Source organism: Rhinatrema bivittatum, chromosome 5 (assembly GCF_901001135.1).
Source record: "Rhinatrema bivittatum chromosome 5, aRhiBiv1.1, whole genome shotgun sequence".
Classification (NCBI taxonomy): domain Eukaryota; kingdom Metazoa; phylum Chordata; class Amphibia; order Gymnophiona; family Rhinatrematidae; genus Rhinatrema; species Rhinatrema bivittatum.
The window spans coordinates 42,056,122-42,079,121 of NC_042619.1; the positions used below are offsets into that span (position 1 = coordinate 42,056,122).

Genomic DNA, 23,000 nt, shown 5'->3' on the forward strand with positions numbered 1-23,000 from the left:
TAACATTTTTGCAGAAACTCTTGATCTGCTTAATAGTTCTCCAACCCAACTCACTATTACAATTTACCATTTAGAAAAAAAGCCAAGTTTTTGCTTTCTTTCTGAAAGTTATGTAATTCAATTTGAGTCGAATCTCCCATTGCTGAATTCCAAAGCTCTATACCAATCATCGAGAAAGTTCTCCTACATACAGTTATCTTAAAAAGTCTTCCTTTCTAGATGAAGCCAATAAAAGACCATCATTCAATGACCTCAAGTTTCTCTCAGGGGCAAAGCTATTCAACAATTACTACAAATATCCAGCAATCATGCCTCTCAAAGCCTTGAACACTAAAACCATCAATTTAAATTGGATCCAGAATCTTAATGGAAGCCAATGTAATTAGTTCAGGAGCAGGCTCACACTTATCCTTCTAGGGCAGCCAAATACTAATCTCGCTGCTATATTCTGAACAACTTGTAAACGACGTAATGATTTATCTGGCAGGCCAATAAGTAGAGCATTACAATATCTAAAAGAGGAAAAGTAGGCTTGGATCACTGTTTGAAAGCAAGACATGTTTAACAATGGTCACAGTCTACATAACTGATGCAACTTCATAAAAGCCCTCTCTGTATTATCCCAGTGATATGTAAACTAAATCAAATCTATAGTCCAATATAACTCCCAAATCTTGCACCTTTTTTGCAGCCTTAACTTCCCTGTTATTAACTTTTACAGACAGGGAACAGCATACATCCCCCATCCTATTTATCAACAACTTCTCTGTTTTGACTGCATTCAACAGTAGATGATTAGCCAACATGCATTCTGAGATCTTCTGCAAATCCTCATGCACAACTTTTAAAGTTGGATGCCATTGGCCTACAAAAATTCTTTGAATACTAATGATCGAATCAAAGTACCTAACAGGTACATAAACAAATTAAACAGAGGGGATAACGCAAAAAGCCTTGTGGAACTCTGCAATTCACTTCAAACGTCTCAGATAGTTTATTCCTTACTGAAACCGCCAAAACTCTGCCTTTCAAAGAAGAAGAGATCCACTGAAGCACTTTACTACCTATACCAACCTGCTTACAATGTTCCAAAAGATAAGATGCACAAGATCAAAAGTCTTGGATAAGTCTAATAAGATAAACACTGATCCCCTTTTATCCTTACAACGCATACCCCTCTTCATTTACTGCAAACAAGATTGTTTCGGTGCTATATCCCTTCCTGAATCCTGACTGACAATCATCCAACCCTTTCACATCTTCCAAATAAGAAGATAGCTGTTGTACCACCACTTTCTCTATTACTTAGATAAAAATGAAATCCTAACAGGAAAGGTAATTTTAAAATAACCCGCATAAATTATGCATTTCAACAATGCCTAAAGCAAGCCAATTTTCAAAACAAACTTAAGTGTAAGTTTACTTGAAAATTATCTGAAATAACTCGCATTTTCAATTTAATTTTAAATTTATGTTGTTTTCCTCCAAAAAGGACCCACCGCAGCTCACATCAGCAAAACACATCAATACAGTAACATATAAAAATATAATAGCATACAAATACAATAACAAATACATTTCCCCCCCTACATGTAAATCCCAACTCCACCCTGGAACACCTAGTTTTTGGTATGCATAAAAGTAGGTTGCACACATATTTTGATGGGCACAAGCACCAGGCAATTTTATAACAAGCCATTTATGTGCATAAATTCGTATTTTACAAGATGAATTTTCAAAAGTTGCATGTGTAAAAACTAGCACTCATGCATGTAAAATAGTATATATTTATTTATTTAGATTTTTTATGCAAATACATGCTATTTTAGAAGCCTCAGCCTACACGCATAAAGCAGAGTTGCTTATCTGTAACAGGTGTTCTCCAAAGACAGAAGGATGTTAGTCCTCACACATGGGTGACATCAGACGGAGCCCCAATGCAGAGAACTTATGTCAAAGTTTCTAGAACTTTGACTAGGCACACTGAGCATACCCAGCATGCCCTATACCATGTGTCCATGCGGGGTCTCTCTTCAGTTTCCTAACATAGAATTATGATTTAAAAAAAAAAAAAAAGGAGAAACCCAACTCCGTAGGATGGCGGGCGGGTTTCGTCAGGACTAACATCCTGCTGTCCTCGGAGAATACCTATTACAGGTAAGCAACTCTGCTTTCTCTGAGGACAAGCAGGATGGTAGTCCTCACACAGCTACAGGCTGCTCCCCAACACAAAAAGGAACCAAGAGACACCTAACCAGGTGCCAACCAGCACAACAATACCGGTGCTTTTGGTAACAGAAGGGAAGACAGCCTGAACCCAGACAACGGGCCCTAAGTTGGGAGAGTTGGGGTCTACATCACAAACAGGTTCCAATTGACAGACGACAAACCTATTGTCTCATCGGCCATCCCTATCCAAACAGCAATGTGATGTGAATGTGTGAGAAGAACTCCACATCGCAGCCTTGCAAATCTCCTCCACAGGAACTGCTCACAAGTGGGCCACAGATGCTGCCATGGCTCTGACAGAATGACCCTTGACATGACCCCCAAGATGCAGTCCCTCCTGGGCATAACAGAAGGAGATGCATTCGCTAGCTAATTTGATATTGTCCAACCTATTCTTATCAAAAGAAACAAAAAGTTGGGTGGACCATCTATAGGCTTCTGTCTACTCCAGGCTCACTTGTAATTTAAACTCTGCAATGCTCATTTGCCTTGAGCGAATGAGGCCTGGGAAAGAATATTGCAGGACAATTGACTGGTAAAGATGGAAATCTGTCACCATCTTAGGCAGGGACTTAGGGTGCATATACAAGACCACCATGTTGTGATAAAATTTAGTATAAGGCGGATAAGTCACTAAGGCCTGGAGTTCGCTGACCCTGCACCATAAAATGACTGCCACCAAAAATATGACCTTACAAGTCAGGTACTTCAAGTAACAGGTGCACAGTGGCTCAAAAGGAGCTTTCATCAGCGAAATTAACACCATTTTGAGGTCCCAAGTCAGCAGGAAGCCTAAGGGGAGGCTTCAACTTAAGCAGGCCCCATATGAAATGTACAACTATAGGCTGTACACAGATGGGCATACCATCTACACCATGGTGGTATGCACCAATTGCACTCAGATAAAGTCTGAGTTGATTTTCAAGCCAGCCGCTGATAGGCATAGACTGTAATCAAGCAGTTTTTGTGTGGGGCAGAACGGATCTAGGGCCTTCTGCTCACATCACATGGAAAACCTCCTCCAATTCAGTCCGAAGGACTTTCTTTGGAAGGATTTCTAGAAGCCACCAGGACCCAAGTCATATCTTCTAAAAGATCAATTGGTTACAGAATCAGTCTCTCAACATCCAGGCTGTGAGCAACAGGGCATGGAGGTTGAGATGCCACATCCTGCCCTGATCTTGTCGTCTGACCTGTACAGGGAGCAGAACCAAGACACCTTCCTGTTGCAGGGGGACACGAAAAGATCTACAACTGGGCTCCCCCAGAGGCGGAATATGTGATTCACTACACCCTGGTCCAGGGACCACTTGTGGGGTCTGAAGGCTTGACTTAGCCTATCCACAACCACATTCTCTGTCCCAGCCAGGTACATGGCCCTGAATACCATCCCATGGGGCAGGGCCCACAACCAAATCCTGGACTGCTTCCTGACACAGGAGGTAGGATCCTGTGCCTCCTTGCTTGTTCATATATAATACATTTAGAAGCTCACTCTGCAATGTCCACACAAATACATTTATTGTAGCATCACCATCATACTAGGCATCATTGCATTTGCTTGCGCTTTTTAAGACTCAGCCTTACTCTTAATCATAGGTCATTTAAATGGAAAATCCAACAAAAGTCCCTTTTTTTTTGAGAAATTTTTATGCTCTTAAAACTTCAAATAATGAAATGCTTAGCTAATGCTGTATCAGTCTTTCAAATGAATTCATGACGGTCCATCATCTCCCAACGAAAACTGGTAACCGGACACGGGGCCGTGTTTCGGACTGCTAGTTCGTGTTTTGGACTGCTAGTTCGGACTGCTAATTCAACGGAGGCATTTAAACCAGCAGGTGACACGGTTAAATCCATTGATGCTTCTGAAAGAGCAGCAATGGATTTTTAAATTGAGAACCCTGTCACCTGCTGGTTTAAATGCCTCCGTTGAATGGTATTCCCTTATTTAGGAGGGGAGGAGCTTTGTGACATCATTTTAATAGTATTTAAGCCAGTTCCGGAGGTTCCCGGAAATAAGAACAAAGATTTGAATTGAAACGCCGGACCGCCATTTTTGAAACATCCATGTGAGTACCCTGGAAGTGCTGTCGATCTGGGAATAATGAATTGGTTGTTGCGATATGAAATGAATGATGTTACCTATAAGTTTTTTTGACGCAGGAATACTACCCTTGAAAAAAGAACTAGCAAAAAGAACTAGCAGTCTGAAACACGGCCCCGTGTCGGGTTACCAGTTTTCATTGGGAGATGATGGACCGTCATGAATTCATTTGAAAGACTGATACAGCATTAGCTAAGCTAAGTATTTCATTATTTGAAGTTTTAAGAGCATAAAAAAATTCTCAAAAAAAAAAAAGGACTTTTGTTGGATTTTCCATTTAAATGACCTATGATTAAGAGTAAGGTTGAGTCTTAAAAAGCGCAAGCTAATACGATGATGCCTAGTATGATGGTCATGCTACGATAAATGTATTTGTGAGGATATTGCAGAGTGAGCGTCTAAATTTATTATATATGGATGAGCGTTGGTGTAGTCATACAATTCGTTCATGTTGACCAACAGATCCAACCATATAATATTTGATTTCACCATCTGATTTCATTAGTAGTTAGCTTCCTTGCTTGTTGACATATCGCATTACTACCTGGTTCTTGGTTTGGATCAGGACAACTTTGTTGGACAACCGATCTCTGAAAGCCCACTGCACGTACCTGATTGCCTGAAGCTCCAGGAAGTTGATTTGACAAGAACATTCCTGAGTGGACCAAAGACCCTGGGTACCGAGCCCATCTAGATAAGCTCCCCACCCCAGGGAAGATGCATCCATGTTTAGGGCAATTTGAGTGGGGAGACTCCAAAACGAGATCCTCTGTTCCAGACTGTAAAGTACCCGCCACCAAGACAATGAGTCCCAGAGAGACAGGGTGACTCGGATGCAATCCTGGAGGCTCTGAGTGGCCTGGCACCACTGTGATCTCAGAGTCTATTGGATTCTGCCCATGTGTAAACGTGCCAAGGGAGTAACATGGACGGTTACAGAAATAAGGACCAGCCGCCTCAACATGTGCTAGGCTGACAGTTGCTGGCTCTGTTGAATTTCTGCCGCAATGGTCGCCTAGGCAGCAGCCCTCTGGCAGAACAGAAAGAGGTAAAAGAGAGGAGACAAACATTTTCACATATAATATATATATAATAGAGAAAGAAGGGAGGCCCGAAGTGGTATAGTAAAATTGAAAGGTGACAAGGAGCACTGTGTGCAGAGAGATGAAGAAATAGTGAAAATAAATAATTCAGTTCGATGTTCACTAAAGAAGACCCTGGAGAAGGACCATTGCTGGTTGACAAGACCGCAGATGGAGATAGGGTAGATGAAACGCCGTTTATAGAAGAGAATGTATGGGAACAGCTAGGAAAACTGAAAGTGGACAAGGCCATGGGGCAGGATGAGGTTCATCCTAGGATAATGAGGGAGCTCAGAGATGTACTGGCAGGTCTTCTGCATGACCTGTTCAACAGATCCGAGTGATTGGAGAAGAGCAGTGGTGGCCCTGCTTCACAAGAATGCTAGCAGAAAGGAAGCTAAAATCTACAGGCTGGTTAGCCTCACCTCAGTGGTGGGAAAAATAATGGAGACTCTGCTGAAGGAAAGGACAGTGAACTATCTATAATCAGGAGACATGCTGGACCCGAGGCAGCATGGATTCAACCAGACAAATCTGATTTTTTTTTTGATTAGGTGACTAAAGAATTGGATTGAGGAAGAACACTCAACATGATCTATTTGGATTTCAGCAAAGCTTTTGATAGAGTCCCGCATAGGACACTTGTGAATAAAATGAGAAGCTTGGGAGTGAGTACCAAGGTGGTGGCGTAGATTACAAACTGGTTGATGGACAGAAGACAGCATGTAATGGTAAATCAAACCTAATCTGAAGAGAGAACAGTGTTAACTGGAGGCCACAAGGATGGTGTTAGGACTGGTTCTGTTCAATATCTTTGTGAGTGACATTGTGGAAGGGATAGACAATAAAGTTTATCTATTTGCAGATGATACCAAGATCTGCAACACAATGGAAACACTGAAAGGAATAGAGAGAATGAGACGTGATTTAAGGAACCTTGAACATATGGCAGCTGGGATTTAATGTCAAGAAGTGCAGAGTCATGCATCTGGGGTGTAGTAATCCAAAAGAGCTGTCTGTGATGGGGGGTGAAGGACTGTTGTGCACGGCACAAGAGAGGGACCTTGGGATGATAGTGTCTAGCGATCTGAAGACGGCGAAGCAATGTGACAAGGTAATAGCTAAAGCCAGAATTATGCTGGGCTGCTGCATAGAGAGAGGAATAACCAGTAAGAAAAAGGAGGTGATAATCCCCTTGTACAGGTCCTTGGTGAGGCCTCACCTGGAGTACTGTGTTCACTTCTGGAGACTGTATCTCACAAGGGACAGAGACAGGTTGGAGGTGGTCCAGAGAAGGGCGACAAAAATGGTGGGAAGTCTCCATCAAATGACTTATGAGAGGTTAAAGGACCTAACTATGTACATTCTGGAGGAGAGAAGGTGCAGGGGAAGTATGATACAGACCTTCAGATACCTGAAAGGTTTTAATGATGCACGATCAACAAACCTTTTCCACTGGAAAGAAATCAGTAGAACTAGGGGTCACAAAAAAAACCTTCAGGGAGCATTTCAGGAAAATGTCCTTCTGGAGGAAGTGGTGAAGACAAAAACAGCGAAAGATTTCAAAGGGGCATGGGAAAAACACTGTGGATCTTTAAAGGCTAGAGGATGGAAATGAAGTAAAGAGTGATGGGGTAACTTGTTTCATACTTTTGATGCAACTCCCAACATTACTCTCCGCTTCAACAGCAAGAGGTAACAGGGAATTGGAGTCAAATAAGGGCCCTGACTTTAATGGTGTGGGAAACTGATAAGTATGGGAATGACTTGTATGGCATGGCAGATACTGCCATAAGCTTGCTGGGCAGACTAGATGGACCGTTTGGTCCTTTACTACCATCATTATGTTTCTATGTAAAGGCCGTGGCCTGAGCCATGTCTAGCAGGGCTCCAATGAAATCCAATAGAGGTGATGGGATGAGATGGGACTTTGGGTAGTTGCGAATGAACCCTAGTGACTCCAACACCTGAATGGTCAAGCACATGGACCTGATGCCCCCTGTCTGAGACGAGCTCTTGACCAGCCAATCATCCAAATATAGGAAAATATGCACTTCCAGTCTGCAGAGGGTCGCTGCCACCATGGCTAGGCATTTTGTGAAGACCCGTGGGGCGAACACGAGGCCAAACAGCAACACTCGGTACTGGAAGTCCTGGTTCCCACCACAAATCTGAAATAATTCCCATGGCCTGCGAAGATCTCAATATGAGTGTATGTGTTCTTTAGGTCGAGAAAGCATAGCCAGTCCTCTTTTTACAAAAAGGGGATCAGAGAAACCATCTTGAACTTTTCTCTTTTTAGAAACTTGTTCAAGGCCCTTAGGTCTAAGATGGAATGAGGTCCTCCTTTTCTCTTTGGAATCAGGAAGTTCATGTAGTACAATCCCCACCCTCTTTGTCCTGGTGGTATGGGCTAGACCGCTCTGACCATTAAGAGGGAGGAGAGCTCTGCTTTTAGCACCTCCTGATGTGCTAACTGCCTCCAATGTGGGTATAGAAGGCAATTTGGTGGAACACCCAATAGATTCAATTGGTATCCTTGGCAGATTATGGACAGAACTCACTGGTCTGAGGTTACACTGGGCCACTGGTTCGCAAAGAACCGCAGCCTGCCCCTGATGGAGGGTACATTGTCCTAGATACAGGTAACTGGCTTATACTCCCTACAGCTTGGTCAAAACCCTGTCCCCAGAGTTGACTGAGGAGCTGGCTGGGATGGCCACAGGAGTCCTAATGGTGTTGACAGGAGCGAGGTGGCGGAAGATAGTACTTCCTCTGGTGAAAGAATTCCTAGGCCCGTGTCTTGACAGTATCATGAATGAGGACGGGTCTGGAGTACTGGTAGAGAATTATTGGAGGGTCTCATGATGGTCCAAAAGTTGGGTCACAGCATCCCTCACCCGATCTCTGAAGATATCCTCTCCAGTACTCACCATGTCAGCAAGTCATTCCTGTCCCTCCCAGGCAGAGATCTGAGGCCCGAAGCCATGCCATTCTGCTGGCGCCAATTCCAACTGCAGAGACTCTCAATGCCATTTCGAAAACAACATATGTCGCATGAACCTCGTGTTTTCTGCACCAGTGACATGAGGGTGTATTGCTGCTGTTGAGGCAGCTGCTCAACCACTTCCTGCACCTGCTTCCAGATGTCTCACAAGTACTAGCTCACAAAGCTGGTAGGCAGCAATGCAGGCAATAAGCATGGTGCTTGGAACACCTTCCGCCCAAGAGCGCCCATCACTCTGTGGTCCTTCCCCGGGGGCACCGAAGAATGAGTCAGAGAGCGCTTGGCCCTCTTGAGAGCAGATTTGACCTCCATGGACTGGTGAGGCAGCTGACGCTAATCGAATCCAGTCACCTTCTGGATGAGGTAGACTCCATCCACCTTCTTGTTAATGGGAGGCACTGTGAGGAGCTGTTCTCATATCCTCAGCAGCAACTCCTTAAGGATCTTGTGTAACGGGGGACTGCCACAATCTCCTTAGGAGGCTCCACAAACTGGAGGATCAAGCATTTTGTGCCTGGCATCTCCTCTGTCAAAAGTTGAAATGGGATGGCCTTCGCCATCACTCTCACAACCCCTGTGAAGGTCAAGTCTTCAGGCGGGGACTTCTTTCGTTCATCTGGAGGAGAAGAGTCTGATGGGAGACCATCAGAGTCCTCTGAGGAGGACTCTATTGAATCATCCCCCCAGGGATCATAGGGACCCTCATCCTCACAGTATGCTACAGGGGATGGAACCCTAGGTGCTCAGCCTTTGTCCAGAGGTGCAGGCACCGGTAGAACTGGATTGGGGGGGGGGGGGCTACAGGCTTTGGCATTTTACACAACTGGATAAGTCTGAAAAGCATTACTTGAACAGAAAAATAGTGCTTTCCAGATATATCCAGCTGAGTAGTGGCTTTGCCAGATAAACTGGAACTTATCTGGATGCTGCAGTTCATTGTTTTTACATATGCGGGCATGTTTGCGCGCATATGCACTCATTTTAGAACCTGTGCATACTTGCGCGCATGTTATAAAATACTGTTGCAAATTTGAGCAGTTTTGAAAGTTATCTTCCCTGTGTCTCAATAGGTTTGAAACTTACCCACTATATGCACACAATGCTGGGTTCATTATTACAACTTACCATTCAGGAAAAAGACCTTGGAGTCCTTATGGACAATACACTGAAATCCTCAACTCAGTGTGCAGCAGTGGTCAAAAAAAGCAATAGAATGCTAGGAATTCTCCTAGGACAGCAGGATGGTAGTCCTCACACATGGGTGACATCATCGGATGAAGCCCAACACATGTCAGCCATGTGTGAGGACTAACATCCTGCTGTCCTAGGAGAACACCTGTTACAGTTAAGCAATTCTGCTTTATACTGAAAACGCTACACTATGAATACCATAATGCCATTATATAAAGCCACTGTGCAACCACACCCTGAGTATTATGTGCAGCTTTGGTCACCCCAACCCATAAAAAGATACAGAAGAACAAGAAAAGATAGAGAGAAGGGTAACAAGAATGATAATGGGGATAGGGTGGCTCCCCTAAAGGCTATACTGGTTCGGACTCCTCAGTTTGGAGAAAAGATGACAGAGGGGATATGAAACAGGTTAATAAAATCATGAGTAGTGTGGAACCAGTTAATAGGGTACAGGGGAGACTTGGGGATCATTGCTAGGAGTGATCAGCAGCGAATGCATCTCCTCACTAGGATTTGCTGCCTAGTTCCAAGTGAGCAGGACTGGCCACCGTCAGAGACAGGATGCTGGGCTCAGTGGCCCACTGATCTGATCCAGCATGGCATTTCTTAATTTGACTTTCCCAGGCGACAAATTATAAAAAGCTGATTCTTCTGCTTTTCCTGCCTATGGAAGAAGGCACATCACATAAAATACTCAATTTACAAGAGTGTGAGGTCTGTACAGAGCTGTACTGTACCTATGATAGCTGAGGGTTTCAGGGTGTGCACCACCTCCTCCAGAGTTTTCAGGTGTGGATGGTCCTGTGCAAACATCTGCTTTTCATGGTTTAGATTACCCCGTCCCTGCAAAAGCACCGGGTGACATATCAGCATTCCGAGGCAGCTCTAAGCACCCCAGTTCATATGCTCCTTATTACCTGCATCTTAAAAATACTGAGCACTCGAAACCTGGGCAGACATTACCTCACCTGCAGAATTTTGAAGCAGAGCAAGTTCTTCCTAAAGCATACGTTAGACATAAGAGAAAACCATACAAAACAAATATGAAAAAGGCATGGTGGTATTTCTGCCGAATCCTTAAACCTGGTCCTAACAATTCTACTGAATGTTCTTTATAATGTGAAAACCCCTAATGCAACACAAAGCATCTTAAATGGTGGGATTTCTGACTGAAGCACAGAAGGAATTTGAAAAAGGCAAAGAAATAAGGGATGAGAGCCATGTAAGGCTACCTTCTGCAACTACTGAATGCACTGTTTTAAGTAATGATACAGTCAAAAAAGCTATGGCAGAAGCACCCGAGGAGTAGCCTAGTGGTTAGAGCAGCAGGCGGCGAACCAGGGAAGCCAGGATTCAAATCCTACTGCCACTCCTTGTGGTCTTGCACAATTTTTTCGCCCCCCATTGCCTCAGGTACAAACTAAGACCACATAAGAGCCTTAAAGCAGCAAAAACATGCGCTGTTTCACCCCCCCGGTATTGCAGCTACAGTAATGAGCTGCTTTGCATGCAAAACAACTCATTACCGTTTTAAAACACGTAAATCAAACAACATGACTTGCCTCAAAAATCACAAACCACATTATTTGATACAAAGTTAGGTACAACTTTCCCGAGGAGCACTGGGACTCTGTGTGCCCTGACGCTCCCAGGGTCAAGCTTTAAAGTAATCCCCCCCCCCCCCAGTAGGGGTCAGACACCCTTATTGCATCCCGCCACCCTCCTTCTGTCGCCAGCCCTTGAGGTGGCCCCTGTGATTGAAAATGGGAATATAAATCAGAATTAGTCTCTGGGCAGGCTTGGCCCCTTCCTCCCAAATTCTGCCCCTCCCTTTTAAAAAAAGAAATTTCCCTCCCCATAGGCCTTCAGATCTCCCCAGGGCAGTGACTCCTGTCAATCTCTGGTGGCCTAGTAGGGCCTGGAGAACCCCCCTAGGTTCCGGGTCCTGTGCTGTCACTGAAATGATTGCACTGGCTGGATGGTTTTGTACATATGCCCCTGTTATGTGATAGGAGGAATACTGCAGATTGGGGTAAGAGTGAACTTTTCAAGGAGAAATAGCTTGTTAGCCAATACTTTATTTATTTATTTGTAGTTTGTATATACCGACATTTGTTTAGTAACCACATCGGTTGACAATCAACAATACTTCGCAACAGAGGTAAAATAAACATAGCATTTAGCGCCCGTGCTTTACAAATAATATAAAGTGATTCCTTTCTACTGGACTGACTAAATACCTTTCTTGACTAGCTTTCACGAGTTAACTAGGGATGTGAATCGGGTGCCCAATCGTTTGCGCTTTTGGGTTCGTCTGACCGTGAGAAAATCTCATTTTCTTGCAAATTGTTTTGTTTTTTTTTGTGAAAAATGATTTTCACATAAATTTGGGGGGAAAAATGTTTGTTTCGCTTTTTTACTGATATATAACTAATTAAGAAATATCGTACGATATTTCAATTCTTTATAAAACCGATTCACATCCCTAGAGTTAACACACCCGTCCTCCTGTCCAAACAGGTCAAGGTAAAAGATATTAGCCAGAAAATACGAGTGACTCACAGATTACATTACAATGGAATTGGGAAGGGAAAGATCGGTGGGGTGACCTTTATTTCCATGGAGAAATAAGAAATAATGACCTGAGGTCTAGAGGAATTCTCCTAGCAGCTATTTTGTGAAGTCACTAAGAATGAACCACATACATGAACAGGGGAGCAATATGAATGGTCTGAACTGAAATTAATGCACTAATTCACTTTTGGAGCGCGCAGTGTGATACACAAGTCTGTTTCATTCTGCATGGCATCAACAGGTTAGACAGTACCAAAGAAGGAATAATGGCACATGAGTCAGAAACCTTTTCTCAGGTTTAAGTAAAGCAGAGCATTCTGACAAGTAGCCAGGTGGATGAATATGCATGTACATGTATTAGATACACGGAGCCGTGTTTGTGCTTGTGGTCAATTTTCCCATCAAATTACAAAGGCACAGTATAACCAACATCAAACCACATGGAATGGCACTATAAAGCCTGCAACCTTTTTCCACAAAGCAAAACTAGCTAAACCTGGAATATTTGCTATAATTCATTCTGTTAAAAAAAAAAAAAGAAAAGGTTTGAACATGCTCATGGCTTGATTGTAATTGTAGGTGACAACAAAATCTGAGCATATTTTCCACGCTTCCTAGTTTTATGTAATTACTGGAAGTTGGTCTTAGAAAGCTTTTCTCCTGCTCTCCAGACCTTCTCAAGTAAAATGAAAGATCAGCTCTGTTTGGCTGGTGGGGGATCCCTCCAGGGATGGGAGAACAGACTGCCCTCGTTCACACAACCCAAGTGAGTGTTTGGTTTTGGGAGTGGGGGGAAGGGCACTCACTGGGTTGTGTGAATGAGGGCACTTGTATCATGTTGACCTGGGAAACCAAAAGCATTTTCAACCCTTTATTTCAAACCACTCCCACTCTCTTGAGATCTCCCCTCCATCACTATGCATTTAGTTAAGAGCATATTAAATGTACACCGCGTTTACACATGGTCACATTTGCAATTCCTGCCATCTCAGCTCGGCTGCAGGTGTTTGCGCCAACAGCCAGACACAGAACATTAAGACTGCATCTCTGGCTGAAGACTGTCGACACTGAACAATATCAACACACCGTATATTGATGAGGTAGAGGGATGACGAGATTGGAGGTGAATTGGTGGGATAGGCTGGGGTAGAAGGAAATTGAGAGAGTTACTGTAAGTGATAATTGCAATTTGTCTGTGATACAAATCTCCCTTTTTGGTGACTATATCCATTGTAACTCACTCTGGGCTGAAAGGACGGACACGCAATCAACTGTAATTAAACTAAAGTCTTCTCTTTCTTTCCATGCATGTTTGCTTTCTGTGACTGCAGTTCCTTCAGGAAAACTGGACCATTAAAAAAAAAAAAAAAGACAAAAAAGCAAAAGTAGAAAGACGAGATGAGCAGGTACAAGAAATATACAAAGCTGCATGCTACATTGGTCCCCGAAGACTTGCTAGGTGTTTAACTCCTACAGACTTTCAGCAGGAGTTGGCAGGAAAACGTGTCCTCCCTCTCCCGTCCTGGCCCAGCTCACCTGCATGAATCTGGTGAATGCTGCCACTGACAAAGGTACACGTAAGAAGCTGCAATACTCCTCCAGTATCGCTTTGCTATTTTACCTCTCTTTTTGGACTGCTTGTACGTCATGAGATCTTTTATTGGACCAACACAATATCCTTAGCTAATTCATACATACGCTCTGTTATGCACAACCTGCACAGAATCCAGCTTTCATCAGGGCCAGAACATTTGTACGCTGGTCAATTTTTTTAAATCTTTAAAGGTGTGCCACCAAAACTTCCCTGCATGCTTGAGAGAAACCATGTTAACAGAAAGTAAAAAAAAAAGGATCTAACTGCCTGTCCTGTCTCTCTCTCACTGGATCTGACTCATTGTGGCCGAGAGGTTACAGAAAACATCACACAAACCAATCCGATTCCTTTCCGTGCAAGTAACCTGTCAGCATTCTGGACCTGTCTGCTCATAAGGACTCAGAGGAATTACAGGGGGAAGACTTTAAAGCAATTCAAAAAAGGATACCTTAAGATAAAACATATAATTACTACATGGTATTAGCACAGAGAGAGTATAGCGTTCTTTTAATAAGCACTGTTGCCCATTTATATTAAATTACAGCCATTTTTCAAGCATCAGCTTGTTAGTCACTTGCCCATGGTATGACCATTAAGGACACTGAAGAAACAAACTCTTATTTCTGTAGGGTCATATAATAGAGCCTGTACTTTACTTAACTCCATATTCTTTTGAACAGAGGCAGCACAACTTTAAAACCCCTATTCGAGGCTGGCCCAGAGACTGCTGTACACACCGTATGGAAGTGAAAGACCTGGGTTTGATTCCTGAGTGAGGTGTTTCGCTCTCTGGATCAGCTAGGGCTGAGGTTGCTGCTGAGGCAATATTCACAGCCCCTGGAGGGTCGTCGTGGTTATTGTGCAGTGGCGACAACCTAGTCACGGGATTTAGGGCCTGGGATTGCAGGGCTCAGGAAGGAGCCTTGGTGCGTGGCACTAGGCCGAGGCCCTTCTCGCTGAAGTGACTGGACTAGAGTAAGTAGGGAACGAATATAAAATGGGGGGAAAATGAATGTTTATGCCACCAGATCCCAGTCCTGCTTCCAAATGAGCTGGAAGTCCTAAAGAGGAGGAAGAAGCTATGACATCAAAACCAAATGCATGCAATAAAAGCCAAGAGCCAGAATTACCTTGACAATCAGTCCCTTTGAATCCACCATCCAGATTTTCTGGATTGCTTCTTTCCTGGGAACACCTTCTTTTTCCATGGCCATGATGATTAGATGAGCTATTCCCATGGCTGCCTGAAAACAGAGCAAAACAACAATTGCACATACAAATTACATACATACACACACACACACACACACACACACACACACACGGGTACATATCTACCTCTATAAATTTGTGCAATGAGGGCTGAATGAAAATATCTGAAAAGAGCGCCTAACAGAACAGTAGTGCTGCCATTTTATTCTTTTATATATTATTATACACCCACAGAGGGACTTTGTTTCCTTTGAGAGCCTTCAGATATGCTAAGCAGCATTTCCCATATTTGTGCCAGAAGGTAGAACAGTCTATCTCTCGCCAAATCCCCTTTAAAACATGCGTGGCCACATCAAGCTAATTCCTATGCTCCGCAAGGAAGCGCTGTAATATAACCGAAGCACAAGCAAACAGTAAAATAAACAGGAACTCACTCTCTTGTTCTCTGAAAAGAGAGTTACAAATGTCTGAGGTTTCATTTCATGTAGCATAATTGCAGTGTAGTTGGTACTTATAGGCTTAACCACACTTTTTTTGTTCTATTGTCCATTCCTACCGGTTTGTTTACAATCTAATATAACCACCACCTTCAGTTGGTTTATTTCATCAAAGTGTAGGACAAGGCAGATGGAGTTCTGTACATTTCCCACATCAACATTTGCAGATCAGCCACAATAGGATGTATAAAAAAAATTATATATATATGTATATATAAGCAGTAGAATAAAATCATGTCCAAAGTGAAAAATAATATATAAGCTAGCAGGGTAAGGAAGAGAAATAAAAGCATTGCCTCTGTTGAAAAGTTAAAATAAACTGTAGCTCGCTTTGAGTTTCTCGGGTGTCAGTTTTGGAAATGATGAGCTCCAAGGCAGTTTTACCTATTAAATCTGAGATCGCTGGAGAGTGTGAAACCCAGGAAAAATTTCAACAAGAATGAACAGAATTACAGAATTAACTCTCAAATAAAGATACGGATAACGTTTCTGAAGCTCAATGCGTTCTTTCTCTCCTGCTGCTAACATTGATTGGGAACGAGCGGAGGCCCACAAAATATGTGGTGACAATATTTTTACTGCAACAATATTTCTGTACATCAAGGGTTTCTAGTTATTTTTTCATTGAAGGCTGCTCCAGTACTATCCCCACCTCAAATCTTCCACCACCTCAACCCTGATACCTTCTGAAACACCACTCCCTCCTCCAGCACCAATCTCCTCTCAGTAAGAACCTAAGACTTGACATGCTGGGCCAAAACCTCTTTTAAACTCTGCTATGTGCCCCGATCACCACCTCTAGCATCAGACTTCACAACTTGATGGTGCGTGGAGTGGAAAAGTACTTTCTAGATTGATCATCTGCTGGCTCTTAGTTTAATGGAGGGTCCCCCTTGTTTTAGTATTATTTGAAAGGGATAATAACTGTTCTTTATTTACCTGCTACACTCCACTCATGATTTTATAAACTTCTAACATGTCCCCTCTGAGCTGCCTCTTTTCCAGCCAAAGAGCTCAAGCCTCATCATAGGAGAGATGGCGGGAGGAGGGGTATTGGATTTTGAGCACAGCCAATGCTGAGCCCCAACTTTTACATTCTGGGGTACTGATACACTGACATTAGGGATAAAGCACAAGACTGTTTCTAGGACCAATAATTTGTTGCCAGAGGATGTGGTTAGTGCAGCTAGTGTTAGAGATGTGCATTCGTTTTTTCCGAATTGGACAATTTCAACGAAATTGTCCAATTCAGCATGTTTTGGGGACCCCAAAAAATGATTGAGATTTTCCCGTTTTTTCACAAAAATTCGTTTTTTGGATTAGTGCGCTAACTCCCGTTAGTGCGCACTAACAAAAAATAACAAAATCTAACGTTTTTTGATAGCGCGCACTAACTCAAAAAATGATTTTTCGCGAAAAAAACCCCCGAACCGCAAAAAAAACGACAGCAGCGGACGAAAAACAAAGAACGACACGAACACAAAAAACGATTCACGGCTCCAGTTAGTGTAGCTGGATTTAAAAAAGGTTGGATAGGTTCTTGGAGGAAAATTCCATTAACTGCTATTAATCAAGTTGACTTAGAAAATAGCCACTGCTTATTGCTAGCATTAGTAGCCTAGGATCTATTTAATGTTTGGGTACTTGCCAGGTATTTGTAGCCTGGATTGTCCAATGTTGGAAACAGGATACTGGGCTTGATGGACCCTTGGTCTGACCCAGTATGGAAATTTCTTATGTTCCTCCAAAAACTACTAGCTAGGCCTCAGCTCCATCTATTGCCTAGTCGTTAATGAAATTAAGTAATCTCTTTGAATCCTCTGACCCATGGTGAAATAAAGCACCCATGCAGTTTAACTTTGGAATTGATCTCAGGCTCCCCATTGATGCGGATTGGATTATTTAACTGTTCAGTGCTTTGGCTTTCTTTGAGATGGTTCTCTTTCCTTTCTCACTATTATGCAACAGCTGCATGATTTTGGATAATTTTTTTTCACTTGATGTAAATTATATAAATTAATAAAGATTTAATTTAAAAAAAAAAAAGAAAATGATCTCAAAGAAACTACCCGGTCATATTTAAACCTGCTATTTTGTGTGGCTAGTTTTTTGAATATTTGCGCACTTTTGAAAATGTTGTGGGGCAGAATTTAAAACCTACACGTGTGGCCTACATTTGTGTGCGCTACCCGTCGCGCACAAATTTACGCCCAATTTTATAACATAGGCTAAACTTCACAACCCCATCATCTACAACACCCGTGCAAGATGAAATCACTAAGAGCTCCTATGCTCCCCCCCCCCTGCCACTCTTCCCCCCTTCTCCATTCCCGCCGTCCTTTCTTCTTTTCCCCTCCCCTCCCTATCCCACCCCCTTCTCTCTCCCCCCACCCCCCACCTTAACCTCTTGCTTACCTCTTTGCCATTTTGTCTGGTTATTACTAACTCGTTTATGAGTTCCTTTACTACTGTTAAAGTTTTAAATTAAACTTGACGCGACCTGGTTCAAGCGTTTAAGATTAGTTCTAGGACAGTCTCCTAACAGTCTGATGTAACCTATTTTTTTGATTTTTATTTATTTAGATTTTTCTATACCGGCATTCGTGAAAATGTCACATCAAGCCGGTTTACAATAAACAATGGGGTGATAACCGTAACAGAGAACGAGATAATATGTACTAAACATACTATAGATGCAGTTACAATAAAACAAGGAGTTGTACAACTAGGAGCAAGAAGAAGAAAAGATAGTAACTTTAACATAGTATATTAACCCGTAAAATGGTAGACTTTCCAAAAAGGGAAGTGTGTGATTTACAATGAATTGATCAATTCAAATAAATGTAGTTTTTAACAATAAAGAAGAGATCAGAAATAATGAAAATTCTGGATGTTTATAATGCTTAGGGTAGGTTGCCAGGATGGTTGTAAAAAGAAAGTTGTTGCTTGGAGGTTGAATGTCGGAGAGAATTGGGTTTAATCTGAGTCTTCCATGTGCTGTTCTATGTAACAAGTTGTTCTACTGTAAACCGGGGTGAAGGCTAGTTGCTAAACCTCGGTATACAAAAGCCCTGAAATAAATAAATAAATAAACATGCGCGCGCAGCCACGCGCATGTTATAAAATCCGGGGTCAGCGCACGCAAGGGGGTGCACACTTATGCACCTTGCGCGCGCCGAGCCCTAGGAGAGCCCCGATGGCTTTCCCCACTCCCTCTGAGGCCGCTCCGAAATCGGAGCAGCATCAGAGGGAATTTTCCTTTGGCCCCCCCCCCCCCCATCTTCCCCTCCCTTCCCCTATCTAACCCGTCCCCAGCCCTACCTAAATCCCCCCCACCCTTTATTTTGTAAGTTAAGTCTACAAATGGCTGCTGTGCCAGAGGCCTCTGTCCCACCCCGCACCCCCAGACCGCCCACGCCCCTTTTATCAATCCCTGGGACGTACGCACGCCTCCAGGCCTTTTGAAAATAGACCCTACGCGCATAGGGCTTTGAAAACCTGCCCCTGTGTGTAAGTGCAAGCCCCGTCCCAGGAATCCTTTGCCTCACAGTGGGTAAAGTTACGTGCATAGCGGCACTGCGCACATAGGGGCGGATTTTCAGAGCCCTGCTCGCGTAAATCCGCCCAAAACCGGGCGGATTTACGCGAGCAGAACCCCGGGACTCGCGTAAGTCCCGGGGTTTTCGGAGTGGGCGTGTCGGGAGGCGTGTCGGGGGGCGGGGCCGGAGCGCGCGGCGTTGCGGGGGCGTGTCGGCAGCGTTTTGGGGGCGGGTACGGGGCGTGGCTACGGCCCGGGGGCGTGGCCGCGCCCTCCATACCCGCCCCCAGGTCGCGGCCCGGCGCGCAGGAGGCCCACTGGCGCGCGGGGATTTACGCCTCCCTCCGGGAGGCGTAAATCCCCCGACAAAGGTAGGATGGGGGTTTAGACAGGGCCGGGCGGGTGGGTTAGGTAGGGGAAGGGAGGGGAAGGTGAGGGGAGGGCAAAGGAAAGTTCCCTTCTAGGCCGCTCCGATTTCGGAGCGGCCTAGGAGGGAACGGGGGTAGGCTGCGCGGCTCGGCGCGCGCAGGCTATACGAAATCGATAGCCTTGCGCGCGCCGATCCAGGATTTTAGCCGATACGCGCGTATCTACTAAAATCCAGCGTACTTTTGTTTGCGCCTGGAGCGCAAACAAAAGTAGGCTGTTCGCGCTCGTCTGAAAATCTACCCCATAACTTTACCCACACACAAAGCCCATTTCCGCAGGCAAAACACTTTTACCAGTGGAAATGGCTTTCAAAATGACACTCATTGTTTAGACAGCCCCAGCACCGTATCTTGCTGTGTAATGGGCCTTAAGCTTTGGTCAAGGATTCATTAAGTTGAAAAAACACACAGTGCTATCACACTTAGAAAGGAAAACGCCCTGAACCCCAGCGATTTCTAAGGATGGCAGATCAGTGAAATAGTGTTTGGCCAAGACCCGAATCCTACCTCTCCAGCTCCTTGGAAAACAAACTTGTGGTCCGAAAGCTTATTATTCGTGATTCTCAGTGCAGCTAAGATGCCAGCAACTGCAACAGATGCGGTACCTACAGCAATGGAAAAAGGTAGCATCAACAGCAAATCGGAATTATTTCTTTTATTCACTTTGGGATTTCTATGGTATCCAAGATCAGTTTTTCGTGTAAGGCATCATATTCTTTCATTATTTTGTCAAATGTTTGCCCCACATTACACACAGAGTTCTGATGATAAAATACTATTACATTGTTTTTTTCCATGATTTTTTTTCTACAAGAAATATGTTAAATATATTAAAAAATGACAAGGAGGTCCATCACAGGCAAAAAAACACAGTGTACACATAGCAGAGAGCTGTGCACTAAAAAAATTAATTTACCATGCTAAGATGAAGGCTGGCAGTTGGATTTGTTGCTCAGGGCAGTGTGAATGCTATGAGCTCATGAAAACAAGCCACTGGCGAAGATACACAGAGCCCTTCAAAAGAACCAAATCTGCCATTATCTGCAGCGCCAAAAGCTCAAGCCATAGTTGAGATCTACGCAGAAACACAACAGAAGAAATATTTCTCTGCCTATCCCAATCCTTTATTCAGGACAGGACTCACGTATGACATTAGTAACAGTAGGGTGCTGCTGTGTACAGCTTGCTTCTATATGCTGTTGTGTCTTATTTCCTGAAGCTCTCTTACATCCCTTGCATTTGAAAAGAACAAGACTCCTCTTACAATAAACAAAATTCCAAGATGGAGGACATTATTTTAATGAACGCATCACTTTAAAAGTTTTCTCTCCTGCTTCACAGTCTAGCAAAAAAAAAAAAAAAAAAAGGAATCATCATTTGCAAATGCACCACAACATCCAAGCATGAAGGATTGCCCTGAACCCTGGTTCTTTATGCACAGGAAGTGGCCATTCTGACGGACCTCACACACTGAGTCAAAGTTTATTATGTGAAACAATGGACTGCAATAACATATCTCATCATTAAGCTTCTAATAAAATGCTCTTGCTTTAGTTTAAAGGTGCTCCATGCTCTTGCCAGTGAACATCAGGTTCTGAGAAAGACTTCGTTTAAAAAAAAAAAAAAAAAAGTTTAATACAACTTCTTAGAAGAAGCAGCAACAGCACATAACCCCGCAGGAGTGAGAAGGGAAACTAATTTATAACTGAAATGGCAAAAAGGGAACAGCCAGAGCAAAGTGTATGTGAAGGCCAGAACTTCAATAAATACAAAAGATGCATGAACGGACAAGTAGCCAGGACTGAAGCCTTGACGAATAGTGCCGCTGCTCACAAGTTTTATCCTTCGGCAAACTCAGCCCCCTTTTTTGCAATTCTTACAATGTGTCTCATGAACGGGCACATAGTTTCTGAAATTGTCTGGTCACCGTGATCTGGCCACATCTTCTGAAGAATGGCTCGTGATCTGGAACTATTCTTTCCTTCTGGTGATTCACTTGCCATTTTCTGTTTTACTCCTGGGGCAAAAAAAGCAGTATAAAGAGCAACTGGCTAGCAGAGAGACAATGGCTTGGCTTGCCCAGTGGGCATGGGTATTACAGGGCTTGGCTAGGGAATGAAGCGGCAAGGAGAAACAAGGATGAAGAAAGGGAAAATATGGGAGAGGAGGAGGAAGAGAAGGAACACGTCTTCCCCGGCAGAAGACGAGAACGCGGTAGCAGAAAGATTGTGAACTAAGCAATTAGGAACTGAGCTGTTATCTGTTTGTATCTCATCTCTGCTGCAACTGTGCTAAGCTTTAGGCCACCTCAATGCACTGCGAATCCAAGCTTTATTTTCTGAAGAGACCAAGTGCACTTAGTGTATTTCTTTATCTTATTGGGCCATACAATGAGCTGAGTGCTGCCTTAATATTATACACAAACGCAGACGAGCTGCAGTAATGTTTCAGACGTGTTTGATGTTATTTCTGTACCACATCCAGAGTCCTGCACCCCAACAATGATGCAGAGCTCCAATAACCATCCTACTTATCTGACTGCTTAGATTAACAGTGTTACAGTCACACCAAACATGAAGGGAACCTTTCTAGTACAATGTATGACTGGAGAAGGGAGCGGTCATTTAACTTAGCTACCATCTGCCTTACCTCCCCAGCCAGAGAATTAATTTAATCTGGACAGGGAAGAGGTGAGGGAGGGCTAGCAAGCTATAAAGATTCCAGCTGGGGATGGAAGATTGTAAAATTAGATTTGGGGGGGAATAAGAAGCAGAAGCTGAGGAAGGGAGAACATAAACAGATGGCAATGCCCAGCTAGCCTGCCCATTTTCACTACTTACTGCAATACCACAGATCAGTACCAGGATGTAGGGGGGAAGGAGTATGGGGGACAGCTGCCCCTGACATCATGCTCAAGAGGGTGTAGTCAGCAGGGCTTTTACCTGTGGGCACAGCAGGATGTCCACTGCATGAGCATACAGAGCTCTGCCCCAATGTCTCTGCTAGCCAGTGCCCCAAATCTCTGACATCAGAACAGCTCTCTGCTTCCCTACGCTGGTCCCTCCCTTCCTAGACTGCATGCAAAGAACAAGAGTGTGCCTGTGTGGTGATGGTGATGAGTCTGGAGCAGACAGAGCACAGTGCAAAGCAAAGAGCCCTCTGCTCCCTAACCCAGTACATACCTCGCCTCCTGTCTACAGGAAACAGTAAGGGAGGGCAATGAAGCTAGAGTGGATAGCAAAACAAAGAATTATTCAGTTTTTTGTCTTCATATTTCCATTTCTAATTTGTGATACATTACTTTGTATTTGGTGAGGTTCAGTATGTGTGACCAAGGTGAGGTATTCTGCTAGCATGTAGGTTCTGCGTAAGGATCTGTAGAAGTCCAGCTTGTTTGGTTTTCTCAATAGGTGGTATACTGGTGCTTTAGGGCACAGTGGAATATTTGCAGTGTTCTCTTTTCAGTTTGAATTCTGCGAGTTAGTGCCATTTCGGTGTGGCAGGTTTGCTACATAGATTCTGAATGACTTTCCTTGCA

At 43.7% G+C, this 23,000-nt stretch overlaps 1 protein-coding gene across 1 annotated transcript in view; it reads right to left on the bottom strand.

Moving 5' to 3' along the window:
- The window catches only part of ME3 (malic enzyme 3), a 289,196-nt gene that overhangs the window by 14,665 nt on the left and 251,531 nt on the right, over positions 1-23,000 (bottom strand). The window contains exons 9-11 of the mRNA XM_029602267.1: positions 19,970-20,067; positions 14,918-15,031; positions 10,357-10,462 (exon numbers count right to left, since the gene is read on the bottom strand). Coding sequence (XP_029458127.1) covers positions 10,357-10,462; positions 14,918-15,031; positions 19,970-20,067 — 318 coding nt within the window. The remainder of the gene's footprint in view (positions 1-10,356; positions 10,463-14,917; positions 15,032-19,969; positions 20,068-23,000) is intronic.